General features: G+C 58.9%; 1 protein-coding gene across 1 annotated transcript in view; it reads left to right on the top strand.

Moving 5' to 3' along the window:
* Nucleotides 1–2,167: 2,167 nt before the first annotated feature.
* LOC123345813 (ras/Rap GTPase-activating protein SynGAP-like) overlaps nt 2,168–15,450 on the top strand; it is a 52,335-nt gene continuing 39,052 nt past the window's right edge. The window contains 3 exon segments of the mRNA XM_044982869.1: nt 2,168–2,481; nt 10,218–10,339; nt 10,932–11,031. Of these exon segments, the coding sequence (XP_044838804.1) occupies nt 2,460–2,481; nt 10,218–10,339; nt 10,932–11,031 (244 nt within the window). The 5' untranslated portion in view covers nt 2,168–2,459.

The raw sequence follows: 15,450 nt of genomic DNA, 5'->3' as shown, positions 1-15,450 counted from the left end.
TGTATGCACATCCCTAAAATGTGCCCACACACCAAGCCAGTATTGGATACAGACAGGTCTGTGCACCCAGCAAATTCCTCCACAATAATCCAACCCACCTCATTCACTCACAAATGTGCACACTTACCCTGCATGCACACCAGCGCACCCACTCAGAGACCAGCATGTGCACACACACACCCTCCCTCTCTCTCTGCAAGAGCCTGGAGCTGCCCTAGAAACACCTCCCTAGGGAGACAGTTCTTCTCCTGACCCACTAATGGGGGGCTGTTATACAACCACACACTGATTGGTGGCATCACACCCCCTCAGCTCACAGGGGTGGGGAAGCTCAGCTGCCCCACAGGGAGAAGCCAAGATGCACACTCACCTTTGCCCTGCAAGAACATTTGCCCCCTTCACACTCACCCTATCATAGAATAGAACCTAACATAGAATACCAGGGTTGGAAGAGGCCTCAGGAGGCCATCTAGTCCAACCCCCTGCTCAAAGCTGGACCAATCCCCAGATCCCTAAGTGGCCTCCTCAACGATTGAACTCATAACCCTGGGTTTAGCAGGCCAATGCTCAAACCACTGAGCTATCCCTCCCACCCTGCATGCACACTCACCCCAAATACACACTTGCTCTTTCTCTGCACACACTCACTCATCCTGCATGCACACTTGTTCCACACACTCCATTTGTGCACTCACTTTTAATGGAAACTTGCACACAATCATTCTCAACCCACACACACTCCCACTAGTTCTGAGTGTGCTTGTCCAAGGGGGGGGACACCCTCCACACTTGCACTAATTCTGCATGCACACTCACCCTTGCACCACACACAGGCCCATTCACCATGTGCACACTTACCCTCTTCCGTGCTTGTCCCCTGTACTGAGATCCTGCAGTCACACTCCCCCATGTGCACTCCCACTCAGCCTGCATGCACACTTGCCCAAGGCACACTAACCCATGTACCTTCACACCCACCCTAATCACATTCACCCTGCACATACACTCAACCTTCTCCTGTATACATACTCGCTTTGTGCACACTCACCCTGCATGCACACTCACCCCTGCACACTGACCCTCAGCCTGCACTCACATGTGCTTGCTGCCACACTTGCCCTACCCTGGTGTCTCCATTAAAGGCAGCTGCACTCTACTCAGAACAGCAGATAGCTGTGGGGATGGCTTGGCACGGTATCAAGGGCCAGGGTTTGGTGCGGGGTGGGCAGAGGGAACAATACTCACAGAGTACTTGGGAGCAGGGCTGGAGATGGTAGAAGGGCAAGAGGCACTGTGGAGAAGACCAGGCCCATAGATCTGGATGGTGGGGGTCAGGTGTTCCGGGGGGGCATAGACCTAGATTGGGGCCAGGTGCCACAGATCTCAGTGGGGGTGGGGGGCTCTGGGGAGCAGTGGCCATAGAGCTGGATGGGGCAGGGAACTCGGGGGGGCAGGGGCCATAGAGATGGATGGGGGCAGGGAACTCAGGGGGGGGGGCAGGGGCCATAGAATTGGATGGGGGCAGGGGGCTTGAGGGCAGGCAGAGCCCATAAGAGCTGGATGGGGACTTTGGGGGGTAGGAGGTTCGGAGGGGCAGAGGCCATAGAGCTGGATGGGGAGTGGGGGGCGCGGAGGGGGCAGGGGCTATAGAGCTGGATGGCGGCTTTGGGGGGGGGCGGTTCCCGGTGCGCGGCGGAACCTGGCTCCGAACCCCACGTGCCCTCACCCCCGAACACACACACCCCTCAATCCGGGGGTGGGGGGAGCGAAGTTTAAAGGGGACGCGACAGCTCCCTTTTCTGTCGGCCGCACGCGGCGCCCACCCCCACTGCAGCTGCCGCGCAGCCGCCTTTAAGAGTGGGCAGCGCGCGGGGCCCGTGTGCGAGGCTGGAGCGGCCGCAGCTTCAGCACCAGCATCCGCGGCAGCAGCATCCTTCGGCGGCGGCGGCTAGCGGGGGAGGGGGAGCGGGAGCTCGGCTGCGGGGGCCCGGCGGGGCCCAGCCAGGCAGCGTGGGTGGGAGGCGGCCCCCCCGCAGGCCTGGCCGCTCCTACTGCATCCAGCACCGCCCCGGCTGCTGCTGCCGTCCCCCGACCCCCTTGCACCCCAGTCACCCCGATCCCCTGTTCCCCCGACCCCCTTGCACCCCACTCTTCCTCGTCCCCCGGCACCCCGACCCCCTGTTCCTCCAACCCCCTTGCACTCTTCCTAGTCCTCCTGGCACCCCGACCCCTTGTTCCCCCTGCGCCCCTGTCTCCCGGATCGCCCAGCACCCCTGCTCCCCTGGCTCAAGTCCTCGTCCCTGGATCCCCCTGAGGTCCTTGCCCCCCACCCCTTTTCCCCCTTCTTCTCCTCACTCTGGGGATTCCCCCCACCCCACCTTCTCCTGGGTCGTCTTCTCTCCCCCAACCTCGCCTCGTCCATGACAAGCGCCCGGGACTAGCGAGCGGCTGAAGGAACCATGTCCTATGTCCCTTTTCGAGGTAAAGGATGGGGTGGGTTCAGCTGGGGTTGAGCGGGGGCACAGCTGGGGCCTATGGGTTCTGGAGACTGAGGGGGCTTGGGGGAACAGGCAGGCTCACCTAGGACAGGTGGGAGGGCACTGAAGGGTTCTTCCAGGGTCTGGGCTTGGGAGTGGAGCAGGAGAGGGCTGTGAGGTTGGAGAGGAGAAAGGGGTTCACCTGGAGCAGGGCAGGTGGGGGGAGGTAACTGGGGCAAGCAGTGGTAACGAGAGAGTGGGCACCATATCTGGGACAGAGGGTACTGGAACTTGGGCGGGAATGGGAGGGGTCACCTGGGGCGGGCTGGAGGGTCAGGGTTCTGCTGGAGATGTGGGGTGTCCATCTGGCTGGGAGGAGAATCTGGTTCACCTGGGGCAGGTGGGGGGCACTGGGAGGTGACTGGGGCCTGTGGGGGCAGAAGGGGATGATTGTGTGTATGTGGAGTCCTGGAGGGTACTGGGGGTCTGTGGGGTTTGAGCAATGGGGGAGAATGGGGTTTGCCTGGGAGAGGTAGCAGAGGCATAAAAGGGACTTCTCTGAGGCCTGTGGTTCTGGAGAGCATTGGGTAGGGAGCTTCATGCAGGGCCTGCAGGCTCAGGACTGGGGGTGGCTCTTCGGGGGGGGGGGGGTCACCTAGGGCCTGTGGGCTCAGGACTGGGTGAGGGGGACATCTGGATGCAGTGTGAGAGATGAGGGGGTCACACGGGGCCTGGGGAAACAGTGAGGGATGCCAGCTGATCTTGAGGTGGCAGGGGGTATGCTTGAGGGGCCATCCAAGAGAGTGAAGGGTTCTCCTGAAGGGGCTGCCCCATGGTTGGTGGGGAGGCAGGACAGAGCACTGGTGTTTGCCCCAGGGCCTGTGGGGCAGTGGGGAGTCGGAGGCGAGATGGGAGGCGCTGGATGGTATCCTGGGGCCTGTGAGGTCTAGGGTTCAGTTGTCTAGGGCAGGAGGTGGTGGCATTGGGGTGTGCTCTGGGCTCAGTGAAGTCAGGGGGTGACAGGGTACGGCGGTGTTGGTGGCAGGAGGTGGGGGAGACTGGATGGTACCCTGGGACCTGTGGGGTCTGGGACTCATGGAGTCTGTGGGGAAGGGCAAAAGGAAGTTGGCTCTGGGGTTGGTGCAGGGGGCTCTGTGGGGTTGGGAGAGGATGGGCCGTGGGGTGGAACATGAGGGAGACAATGGTTAAGGGGTTAAGGGTTCACAGTGTAGTCATTGGGGGCTTGGAGAGTTCATCTGGGCTTGGGGGTATGAGGGTCGGGCTCAGTTGGGGAGGGGGATGTGTGGGGAGTCTGTTCAGGGACTGTGGGATATGAAGAAGCCGTGAGAGGGAATGTCTGGGGTTGGAAGTGGAGTGGGGGGTAACCCAGGGCAGGTATTAAGAAGGTGGTGGGACTCTGAGGGAGGAGTGTGGGTACACTGCCCAGGTCTGTGGGAGCCATAGGGGTAGCTAAGGGTTCGGGGGTAGTGGGGCTCCTTGCCCAGGCCTGTGGGGCAGTAGGGGTTTGGGGAGCAGTAGAGGGTAGTGGGTGCACTTCCCAGGCCTGTGGGGGGAGGGGACCCCAGGCCTGTGGGAACAGCACATGATGCCTGTAGCCAGAGTTGGGAAGTGCTGCCTGTGTTGGCTGGTGGGTTCTTAGGGCTGGATCCAGATTGGTTGCTGGGACCCTAGCATCCAGGGAGGGCCCTGAGGGTTGTTCTCTGCAGCTCATCTCCTCCTCCACACTTGTTCCCAGCCCACGGCCTGCTGGAGTGTGCCCCTGCTCATGGTCAGGGCCCACTTTGAGGTATGGGGCATTGGCCCCATTTAGGGGGCTCTGGCCCTTGATGTGAGGCTGGTGCAAATCCCCAGGAGACCCGTGTGACCCACTTTTCAGCTGGCCCAGAAAGCACCAGGGGGATGGGGTTTGCATGCCACTCGTGACGTCACATGTATGGTCTGGATAGTCCACCAGAACCCCTCTGCACCCTGACACCTGGCTCCTAAAACTCCTGCTGTCTAGACACCTGGGTCCAAACACCCTCCTCCTGTCCCCATGTCCTTGGGCTCTGGGCCCGAGGGAGTGTCACATCCTCTGTCTGATCCCCATGGCCCAACACTTCTCCCTATTGTGCCCAAGGTACACGTAACCCTCACCAAGGTGGTGCACCAGTGTCTGGCCCGCAAGTGCCAGGAGGTGTGGGGGGTGAGACCCCGGGCAAGGCTAGGATTAACCCCCTATGGCTAGCATGACTGGGGCTGCAGGAATGGAGTAGGGGACAATCTCCCCTCTGTCAGTGCTGGCCCCAGTGCAGTGCCAGGGGGTGCTGTGCTGCAGGGTCAGGTTAGGGGGCACTGGGCTGGGGGAGAGGTGGAGAAGGTGTGTGTGTGCGCGCGCTGTGCTGAGGGATGGGGACACCCTGGTGGGAAGTGGAGACTCCCATCCCAACTGCCCCATAATTTATTATGCTAATTTATTGTAGCTCCAAAATAGAAATATTAATGAGGGAATAAACATAGCACCTGCCCCACCATACCTGCTCCCCACAGCACCCTCTGCTGGTAGAGGCCAGGACTGAAGTAGCTGGAAGCTCCCCACCCAAGCCAGCGCACTGCCCCACTCCCCACAGCGCCCCCTGCTGGGAGAGGCTGGGGCTGGAGTAGCTGGGAGCTCCCCCTCCCCAGCCAGCGCCCTGCCCCACGCTCCACAGTGCCCCCTGCTGGGAGAGGCTGGGGCTGGAGTAGTTGAGAGCTCCCTGCAGCCAGTGCCCTGCCCCACTCCCCACAGCGCCCCCTGCTGGGAGATGCTGGGGCTGGAGTAGCTAGGGGCTCACCCCTGCTTTGGGGGATGCTGGGATGAAATACCCCCCACGGTCTCTTCCCTGCACTCAGTGTGTGGAGGTGGTGGGATGCGGTTGCTAGGTAACCCCATTGGAGGATGCTCCCTCCTCCCCCCTCATCCTGGGCGGGGGGACTGGCATGAATTGAATCCCCAGAGCATGGCAGTGTCATGAGCTGCAGGTGGTGCTGAGGGGGGGCACTCGGGGACCTTCCCCATTTAGGGGTAAGGCATCCTCTCCCCAGTTAAGTCTGGGGATGGGGCGGGGAAGGGCCCATATCTGTATCTTTGAGGGGGAGGGGTGTCTCCTCTCTCTCTCTCTCTCTCTCTCTCTCTCTCTCTCTGCCAGGCTCCCCCCCTCCCACATGCTCCCTGGGCTGTCACTTCCCAGCACGGATCTCCAGGCACACTCAGATCTGATGGGACAGTCAGCCCACACTGCGATGCCAGGGCTGGGGGGAGGAGAGGGCTGTGCTGGGATTGTGAGGGGTTGGAGCAGGAGATGTGGGCCTGGGGGACCCAGTGCTGAGTGAGCCCCCCCCCCCGCCCATGGAGGAGGGCCCAGGAGCTAACAGGGACACCAGCTTTTAGGAGTGGCTAGGTCCTTGGGATACTTGGCTATTCTATGCAAATTATGTGGTGAGCTTATTTGCATTTTTGCAGGCAGGTCAGTTGGAGCAAGGAAGCATTGTGTATTTGCATATTTGCATATAATTTGCATATCATTAATATCCAGCTTTGTGTGGAATGGTATGGGTTCAGCATTCTGTATCTCTCTGCAGCCCGACAGCCCCACACAGCATGACCGTCTTCCAGCAGGTTGGGGGCTGGGGTCATCGGGCAGTTCTAGCTGTGCCCCAGGCAGTCCTCGGTGCTCAACTGAGCCTGCCATGAGGGCAAAACAGGGCTGAGCCTGCCATGGCAGCCAGAGCCGAGCCCCACCAAGCACTAAGGAGTGGGGCCCTGCTGCCCAGGGGTGGCTTCAAGCTGGTGACTAAGAGGAGAATGGCTTGGTCTGGCCCTGCCCTGTGGCTAGGCATCTAATCCCCTCCCCGCTAGGGCCTGGGAAGAGCAGGCTCTCAGGAAATTGAGGCCTGACCTCTGACCTAGGGTTGGGTTCCTCTGCCCTCTGGACACCCTCTGGCCCCACTCCCAGCCCTTAGCCTGTTGCCAGTGAGTGCCCCACAGTGCACCTTAATCAAAACATGAGCAATCCCAGACACACGAAGGCAGGAATTGGAGTGTGAGCACACCTGGGCGCTCCTGCACTACGGGGTCAGTGCGGGGATAGTAGTTATTGCAACCTCCTCATGCTGACTTGGGCAGGATCTTGATTGTCTCCCACCCACCATCCCTCCTCATGCACCCATTTGTTCTCAACCCTCCCTGGACCCAGACCTCTGTCCCTGCACAAGCTGCTTTCCCTCCATTCTTCCCCATGCATACTTCTCTGCCTCCACACTTCTAGCCATCTGTCCATTCCTACACTTACCCTTCCATCCATCCCCACATGCTCCTTCCTCCAGCTCCCTATCTGCCTTGGTAAAAGGAGTGTTCAGATTGCAAAGTCCACTACTGGGTGTGGGGGGACTTCCAGGATTCATATAGTCCATGCAGCCTTCTCTTGGTCCCCCTGTGCAAATGTGTTATGAGTTTGACATAGTCTGGAACGATGACTTTGCACACTATTCCCCCTTCCCTTCCCATCCCACCCTGCATGAGCCACCAACAGGATCTGAACCTTCTAGCTATGCAGCACAGACCTCTCCCAAGTTGCTAAAGGATTAATTGGAAGCTATGTGACCAGCTGCAGAGGAGGATGTGGCAGCTGCTTTGCCCAAAGTTTGCACAGCGATTAACAAGATAGCAGCAGAAAGTTGGGAGCCAGGACTCATGGGTCCTCTCCCCAGCTGCGCGCGCGTGCGTGTGGGGGGGGGGGCATGGGTTCTGCTGCTTAGAGCAGCGGGGGTTGGGAGCCAGGACTCCTGGGTTCTAGCCAGGAATAGAGTCAGTGGTGGAGGAGTCAGGACTTGTGGTGTCCCTTCCCATAGGCTATGTGCTGTTCTCAGGGGGAGCCCCCCTGCCCCGTGCGATGCTGGGGCAGGCACACGGCTGAGTTCCTTAGCAGGTGTGGGGACTCCTTTGGGTGTATTTGGAGGGAAAGGGCTCCAGAAAGGTGCTGTGTCCAACTATGTCCACTGGATGGCAGCACTGTGCTGCAAAAGCCCTTTGCTCCTCTCCCTGCAAACACCACCCCGCCTGTTATTGGTTTTGGGCAGGCCATGACTCCAGACCCCGCCCCCCTAGTCTGTGCTGGGGATGGGGTAGCCCCCTGCGGAGGGGCAGGAGAGTCATATGCTGCCTGTGGTGCTAGATTCTCCTGGCTCCGTTTGCTTCCCTTGGGGCTTGGGATGGGTCCTCTGCTTCCCACTGGTGTGAGCCGCCCCCCTGCTTTGAGTTATGGGGCTTCCCGTGCAGCTGCTGCTTGCTACCATAACACACCCGGCACCCCAAAGCCTCAGCGAGGACCGGCACCAGCACTCTTGTGTGCCTGGTGCTATATGGGGAGGAGGGATAGCTCAGTGGTTTGACCATGGGCCTGCTAATCCCAAAGTTGTGAGTTCAATCCTTGAGGGGGCTACTTAGGGATCTAGGGCAAAATCAGTACATGGTCCTACTAGTAAAGGCAGGGGGCTGGACTCAATGACCTTTCGGGGTCCCTTCCAATTCTATGAGATAGGTATATTTCCATATATTATGGATGCATCACCCAGACAGTCTATGGCCTGATCTGTGCATCCAGCTTTGCTGGCCTGGCTCTGTGCATTGGGGAGGAGGATTTTTGACTGACATTGTTATGCTGGCAAAAGCCCTGGTGTAGGCTTGATTCTCCCAGGGTAAAGTACTTTACACCAGCGCAGTACATCAAACTCCCAAATGTCTACAGCTAGGTATATTAAGTCAATGGGATGACTTGGGGGGCCCTGGCATGTGGGTTCTGAACCCCTGGCATTGGCAATATTAAGACCCAGTCTCCACATGAGCTCCCAGAATGAGCCCATGGCATGATCCTTGCCTGTCTAAACAAGGAGGTGGGGAGGTGACCTTACCTCTGCGGACAGCACTGAAGAGACGGATGATGAGCACTGCAGCCAGTTCTAGTGACCGCATGCTTTAAAAGGATGTGGAAGAATGGGAGAGGCCACAGAACCAATCTGTAAGGCTGGAGACCATGGGTGGCTACCCAGGCATTATCTCTTCAGCTGATCAAAGGAAGACGACTGAGAGGTGACTTGATTGCGGGGTGTAAGGGCCATCACGTGGCAGAAATACCTGGACTCTTTAGCCTAGCAGAGAAAGGGAGAAGAACCACCACTGGCTGAAAGCTGAAGCCTGATACATTCCAGTTGGAACTAAGGCTCAGTTTGTTTAACGGGGGGATTAAGGCAAGGGAGGGGATGGGCTCGCTGTCTCCGAGGGCATCCAGTCCTCTCTGGGAGATGCTCTAGCCAGACTCAGGTTCTTGGGGTCAGTACAGGGGTGCTGGGGCATCATTCTCTGGCTGTGCTTGACAGGAGGTCAAATTACATGACTGGCTGGTCCTTTCTGGACTCGCTGCCTTTGAATCAGTCTGTGGCCAGTGATCCAGCCCTTGCAAGAGTTGAGTGGGAGGGTTAGCCTGGGATGAACTTTCTGTGCCGGGGCTGGAGGTGGTGTAATCTGGCTTGGGGACAGAGCCGACTCCAGGGGTTTTGCTGCCCCAAGCAGCCAAAAAAAAAAAAAAAGCCGCAATTAGCAGGCCCTTCGCTCCAAGCGGGAGCGAGGGACCCTCCGCCAAATTGCCACCGAATAGCTGGACGTGCCACCCCTCTCTGGTGGCAAGCACCTGCTTGCTAAACTGGTGCCTGGAGCCAGCCCTGCTTGGGGATGATCTATGGTTTCTCCTTTCTGGAGAAGGGTATATCAAAGTTCTAAGTCAGGGGGTCTCAAACTGGGGATCTGGACCCCTTAGTGGGTCACGAGGCTATTACATGGGGCGGGGGGTCCTGAGCTGCCAGTCTCCACCCCAAACCCCACTTTGCCTCCAGCATTTATAATGGTGTTAAATATGTAAAACGGTGTTTTTAATGTATTAAGGGGGTCGCACACAGAGTCTTGCGATGTGAAAGGGGTCACCAGTACAAAAGTTTGAGAACCACTGTTCTAGGTGCTGTTCCAGGGTCTTCAGCATCTTCCTGTGCGGATTGTTGGTTCCATGGGCAGAGTTATTGAAACGGGAGGGGAGTGTCAAAACCCTACTGCTTCAGAGCATGAGCTGACCCCAATGACTGGGGACTGGGAGAGAACGTCTCCTATCATGAGGTTATTCCAGGACGGTCCTCCCTGGGGCTATGGCCCAGCTGCAATGGGACTGGGGGTGGCTAGACTTGGGCTAATGGGAGAAATCGGGGCACTTGCCTGGGAGCGAAGAGGTGGAGAAGACAGGGTTAGACAGAGCTCTGAGGTCTGGTTCTGGGCTGGGCTGGGCTGGGCTGGAAGTTGGGTACGGGAGGGCAGCGGAGCCCAGCCATGAGTGCAACTGTGACCTGGTCATTCCTCACCTGGGCCCAGTGGGTCAGTTCCATCCCTGATGCCCCACAGTGTGGGTGGGGAGTGTGGTAATGAGAGAGAGATGTGAGGGGGATGGATGGAGGGATATGTTGGGGTGGGTGGATGGAAGCATGCCCATGGGTGAGGAGGGCAGGAGTGGTGTGGGATGGGTGTGCTTGGGATGAGATGGACGGAGGGGTGCATGCAATGAGGGAGGGGTGTGTGTGTGGGGAGGGAAGGAGGGTTCTGTCTGCCCAGGAAGACACCGCTCCCCATTGCATCATCTCTAACCCCCTCTCTCCCTTCCCTAGATGTGCGAGGAGCCCCCATGCACCGCATGCCCTACATGCACTCTCCCTACGAACGCCCAGCCTGGAATCCACGATTCTGCATCATCTCTGGAAACCAGCTGCTTATGCTAGACGAGGACGAGGTGAGACATGCAGGGATGGGACAGGACATACAGCCGAGGGGGAGCATAGAGCTTGCGGGGACCCCAGAGGGATCCCCCCACCCACCCAGAGCAGAGATCCCTTCCCCCTTGCCCTTCCCTCCTGGAGCACCCCCTCCCCTGTCTCTCAAGCACAGAGCGAACCCCCCACCCCACTTTTCCCCTCACCCAGAGCTCTCACTTCCCTCCTGGTCCCAGACTTGCCCCAGCTGAGAGGTCTCTCTAGAATATGATGCAGTGTCCCCTGCCCCTGAGCTTGGGGCAGGGCTTCTTCTGAACTCATCTTGGGGGGGAGACTGCAGTCCTGGTGCTGGGGTGCTATGCAGCCTCCTCCCTCTTGGTCCCCTGGGGTAATGCTGTACCATCCCTCGGCTGGGTCCCCCCCATGCAGGATAAAGCCACACCTGTGACAGCCTCAGGGGTTGAGGATTGTCCCTCTGTGCACTCCTGTCCTGACACAGGCAGCTGGGGGGCAATGGGGGAGGCAGGGACCCGAGGGCTGGGGTGTTGGAAGTTAAAGAAGGGATGCCCCCATGCAGCACTAACCCCTGTCTCTCCCCTCCCCCATCTCCAGATCCACCCGTTGCTGATGAGGGAACGGCGAAGTGAACCCTGCCGGACCAAGCTGCTGCGCCGCACGGTCAGCGTCCCTGTGGAGGGGCGGCCTGAGCACGGTACGGCAGGAGGCAGGGACTGGAGGTTGGGGGCGCTGCACTGTGTGGGGCACAGGGTGGAGAAGTGGGGGGTCTCAGCATGGGGTGGGGACTGGGGGACCATGGGGTGGGTTGCGGCACTGCATGAAGTGAAGAAGTCGGGGTTGCGGCGTGGGGTGAGTGGGGACTGGGACAGGCTACAGTAGGGCATGGCCAGCCAGCAGCCTACAGGGATGAACCCACTTGGTCCTGCAGGGACACGTGCCCCATGGCACCCAATTCCAAGTAGCTCCCACCGATGTGCATGGTCCACAGTGACTACTCACACCCCTGGCACCCATTCCCCATGCGAATGCAGAAATAAATGTCCGATCCCAATAATCCCCCAGACACATATTCCACAAATAGGTCCCGCATATACTTGCCTCATGATCCAACTAGATCTCACCACCAACCTCCTCTGTGGTGCCTGATTCCCAGTAAACCCCACAGAGACACGCACCCCAGAGTGCCTGCTCCCAATAGATTCTACAGCAAATATCACCTAGATCCCACAAAAACATTCACCTTGCAGTGCCCAGTTCCCAAGTGACCCCCCCTTCACCCCCGGTGCCTGATCCTCTGAGATCTTACAGGTACACGTGCCTCGCAGTCTCCTGTCCCCACGAGATCCAACAGACACGTCCCTCATGAGCCCCACTAGAACCCACAGCCAACATGCTCTGTGGCATGTGATCCCAAAGACTCTCTCCCCTCTGCGTCTGGTGCCCAAGAGATTCCACGGAGCCATGCCCTATGGCACTTAATGACCCCAAGTTCACACAGACACATGGCCCTACTTGATCCCACTGTGATGTGCTCTGACACTGAGCCCAACAGATCCCATAAGGGAACATTAATTCTCTGTAGATCCTAACGTGAAGCAGGCCCATAGTGCCTGAATCCCAGTAGTTCCCATTGTGAAACGTGAGCCATAGCACCCGACCCCCAGGGAATCTCAGTGAAACATGCCTCCACAGTCCTCAGGCCTAGAAAATCCTGCAATTAAACCAATTTGGGGGGGGGGGGGAATTCACTAGAAGATCTACCAGCAGACCCTTGGTAGATCCAGTAATTCAAACACTCCACAGCAGCTGATCCAAGCAGATCCTGTAGTGAGACACTCCTGGATTCTGGGAGGGGCATGAGGTCAGGTGCACTGGGTCCCTCTTTCCACAGTAAGGGCAGGGGCAAGTTGAATATGCAGTATCTCTTGGTCCCCACTGGGTGGAGCTCCTGCTCTCAGAACAAGACAGCTTTGAGATAGGGCAGTTGTGGGTGGGTGGATGGGGGGGTTAGGTCTGTCTCCTCTGTACTCACTTTAACCCAGTGCCTCCATCTGGGTGAACCCACCCTTCCCTTGCCCCCAGGGTATGTTCCACTGGGCCTGTTTGCTTCCCCCAGAAAAACTGTCCCTGCATTTCCCACGCTGCAGGCTGTGAGTACCCATCCTAAACTCCCTGCCTGGAGTGGGAGATAGGGTGGGGTTGGAGAGGGGGAGCTCTGTATGGGGGAAGGGGGTGCTGGGTGGCATTGACTGTGGGGAGGATTGGGGGGTCTTTCTATGAGGGTATTGGGAGGAGGTGGTGACTGGTGTGGGATGGAGTGGGGGGGTTTCTGTATGAGGGAAGGGGTGCTGGCCAGGTTGTGGGGGATGGGGAACTCATGGCATGCAGGGATATGAGAGGGTGAGGTTGGCTGGTGTGGGGTGGGTTGGGATGTCTCTGTATGGGGAGGGAGGAAATGAGAGGTGTCTGTGTGGGGAGGATTATGGAGGGGGATGCTGGCTGGTATGGGGGGATTGGGATCTCCACTCCCAGTTTCTGCAGCCTGCTACGTTCCAGTGGGTGTCCCTCCAGAAATGCTGTCTGGTGCCATGCCAAGGAGGCAAGAAGAACCATCCCATAATAAGCCACTCAACTGAGTTGCAGCCACGCATGGGTGCTTGGCTACAGTTGCTAGGGGAACCCCTCTGGCAGAAATCCTGGCCTGCAGCGCTGTGAGATTCCCTGCCCCCAGGTGGCGCAGGCAGGCACCCAGCTGCCTGGTTCACTCCCAGAACCAGGGCCGGGCCCAGGCACCAGCCCAGCAAGCAGGTGCTTGGTGCGGCCAATGGAGAGGGGCGGCACGTCCGGCTCTTTGGAGCGAAGGACCAGCCGCCGAAGACTGAAGCTGCGGTGGTAGAGCTGATTGCGATTGCGGCTTTTTTTTGCTGCTTGGGGTGGCAAAAACCCTGGAGCTGGCCCTGGATAGAATCCAGGAGTCCAGGCTCCCAGCCCCCCTGCGCTAATCCTCTAGCCCCCACTCCCTTCCTAGAGCTGGGGATAGAACCCAGGAGTCCTGGCTTCCAGCCCCCCACCCCACCTCACCCCCAGTTCTAACCCACTAGATCCCACGGCCCTTCAGAGCAGTGTGAGTGGGGAGGGAATGTGGAGGAGTCAGGCTGGTGTCCTGTGTCTGCCCCCCTGACTCCTCAGCTCCCCTCTCTCCTCCCCAGGCTCGCCCCCCCCCCCGAGCCCCGTATGCACTAATATACCCCCTCCCCCCTTTCCTCTCAGCATTTAAAAAAAGAAATTTGTCTCCCTGAGAAGTTGGCTTAAAAGGTTTCCATGGAAACCCCAAGGAGAGATGAAGGGAGGTGACGCAGCCTCGCTGCTGTGGGGATGAAACAGCCCCGGCACCCATCCTGTGTCTTGCAGCCCGGTGCCCCCCGGTGAGCCTCCTACTTGGCGCCGCGCAGCCCAGTGCGCTCGGCTGAGCCCCTCCTGGTGCCTCACAGCCCAGTGCCCCCAGTGCCCAGCGCCCCCTGCTGAGCCCCCCAGTGCCCCGCAGCACAGCACCACCTATTGCACTCACTCTCTGCAGCCTGGCACCCCCTGCTGAGCCCCCTCAGTGCCCCACACCCAGCACCCCCTGCTGAGTCCCTCAGCACCACGCAGCCTGGCACCTGCTGCACTCTCACTCTCTGCACCCCGGTACCCCCTGCTGAACTCTCCCAGTGCCCCACAGCCTGGTACCCCCTGTTGAGCCCCCCCAGGGCCCCCTGATGACCCCCCCCCCGGTGTCCCACAGCCTGGTACCCCCTGCTGAGCCCTCTGGTACCACACAGCACAGCGCCCCCTATTGCACTCTCTCACGCTCTGCAACCCGGCACCCCCTGCTGAGCCCCCACCCAAGCACCCCACAGCCTGGCGCCCCCTGCTAAGCCCCCAGGTGCCATGCAGCACAGCGCCCCCTATTACACATACTCTCTGTCTCTCTCTCCCTCCCTCTTTCTGCAGCACTGCACTGGGATCAGCACTAACTGCCAGGGGAGAGCTCCCCCTGCTGAGTCCCCTATGCCATGCAGCACAGCGCCCCCTACTGAGTCCTCTGCCCCCCAGAGTACAGTGCTCCTGCCACAATCTGTTCCCCCCCCCCCCCGCACACAGGGCCCCTAGTGCCACGGTAGGATCAGCACTGACTGCCAGTGGAAAGTGCCCTCCCCCTCAGTTCCTTGCAGCATTGATGGGATCTCTCCCATCCAGCTTGTAACCCTGCTGATCATGGAACCCTCCAGAGCTCTAGGGCTGAGGCATCTGTGGCTGGCTTGGCCCGGATCTTTCCTTTGGGGTGGCTCATCTCTGCCAATCTCCCCTCCATTCTCAAGGCTGTTTTTCCCCCTACTCCATTCCCTCAGTCAGCATGTCCCTGCAGGCCTGTCCTCCCCCCAGCATCCCCAGGCCCTGCTGCAGATGCCTGGGTCTCCTGCACACACCAGGGATGAGTATTGCTTGGAGCAGCCATGGAGCTGGGAATTGGTGGGTGAGAGGTAGGGAAGAAGTTAGGGTGAGGGCACAGGGGCAGGGATTTGGGTTCAGATGGAGGTTAGGGGTGAGTCATTGGCTATGGTAGGTATTACAGATGAGGGGTGAGGAGTTAGGGTTAAGGTTCAGGTGGGTAGGGGTAGGAGTTATGGGGTAAGAGTTGGGGTTAAGGTTTAAAAGCAGGGAGTTAATTTAGGGGTGAGGGTTCTGGACTACGGTAAGGGGTTGGGGGTGTGTGGGTTATCTGTACAAGTCTACACATTAGGGGTACAGATATGGGTAAGTTTGGGGGAAGGGTAAAGTTTAGGGCCCACTAGAGGTTTGGATCATGCTGTAACATCTCCTGAGTGGTTGCTAGTTAATTCAAGCAGATGAACATTATGGTGAATCCTGGTGAAGACGCTGAACACGTGTAACCTCCACCTCGTAGGGACTGTGACTGGGGGCAAATGTTCCTCTCCTGGAAGATCTTTGTGGAGTGTTCGCACTAAGGCCATGTCTATGTGGGTGAGGATGGGTGGGTGTTACCTCAGCTAATTTAGGAGCAGACAGTTGTAGCCTAGTTCTGGAAGAGTGTACCCCAGCCAGTCCTAAG

The sequence above is a fragment of the Mauremys mutica genome, chromosome 12 (genome assembly GCF_020497125.1).
Source record: "Mauremys mutica isolate MM-2020 ecotype Southern chromosome 12, ASM2049712v1, whole genome shotgun sequence".
NCBI lineage: Eukaryota > Metazoa > Chordata > Testudines > Geoemydidae > Mauremys > Mauremys mutica.
This window is presented reverse-complemented; position numbering and strand designations above follow the sequence as displayed.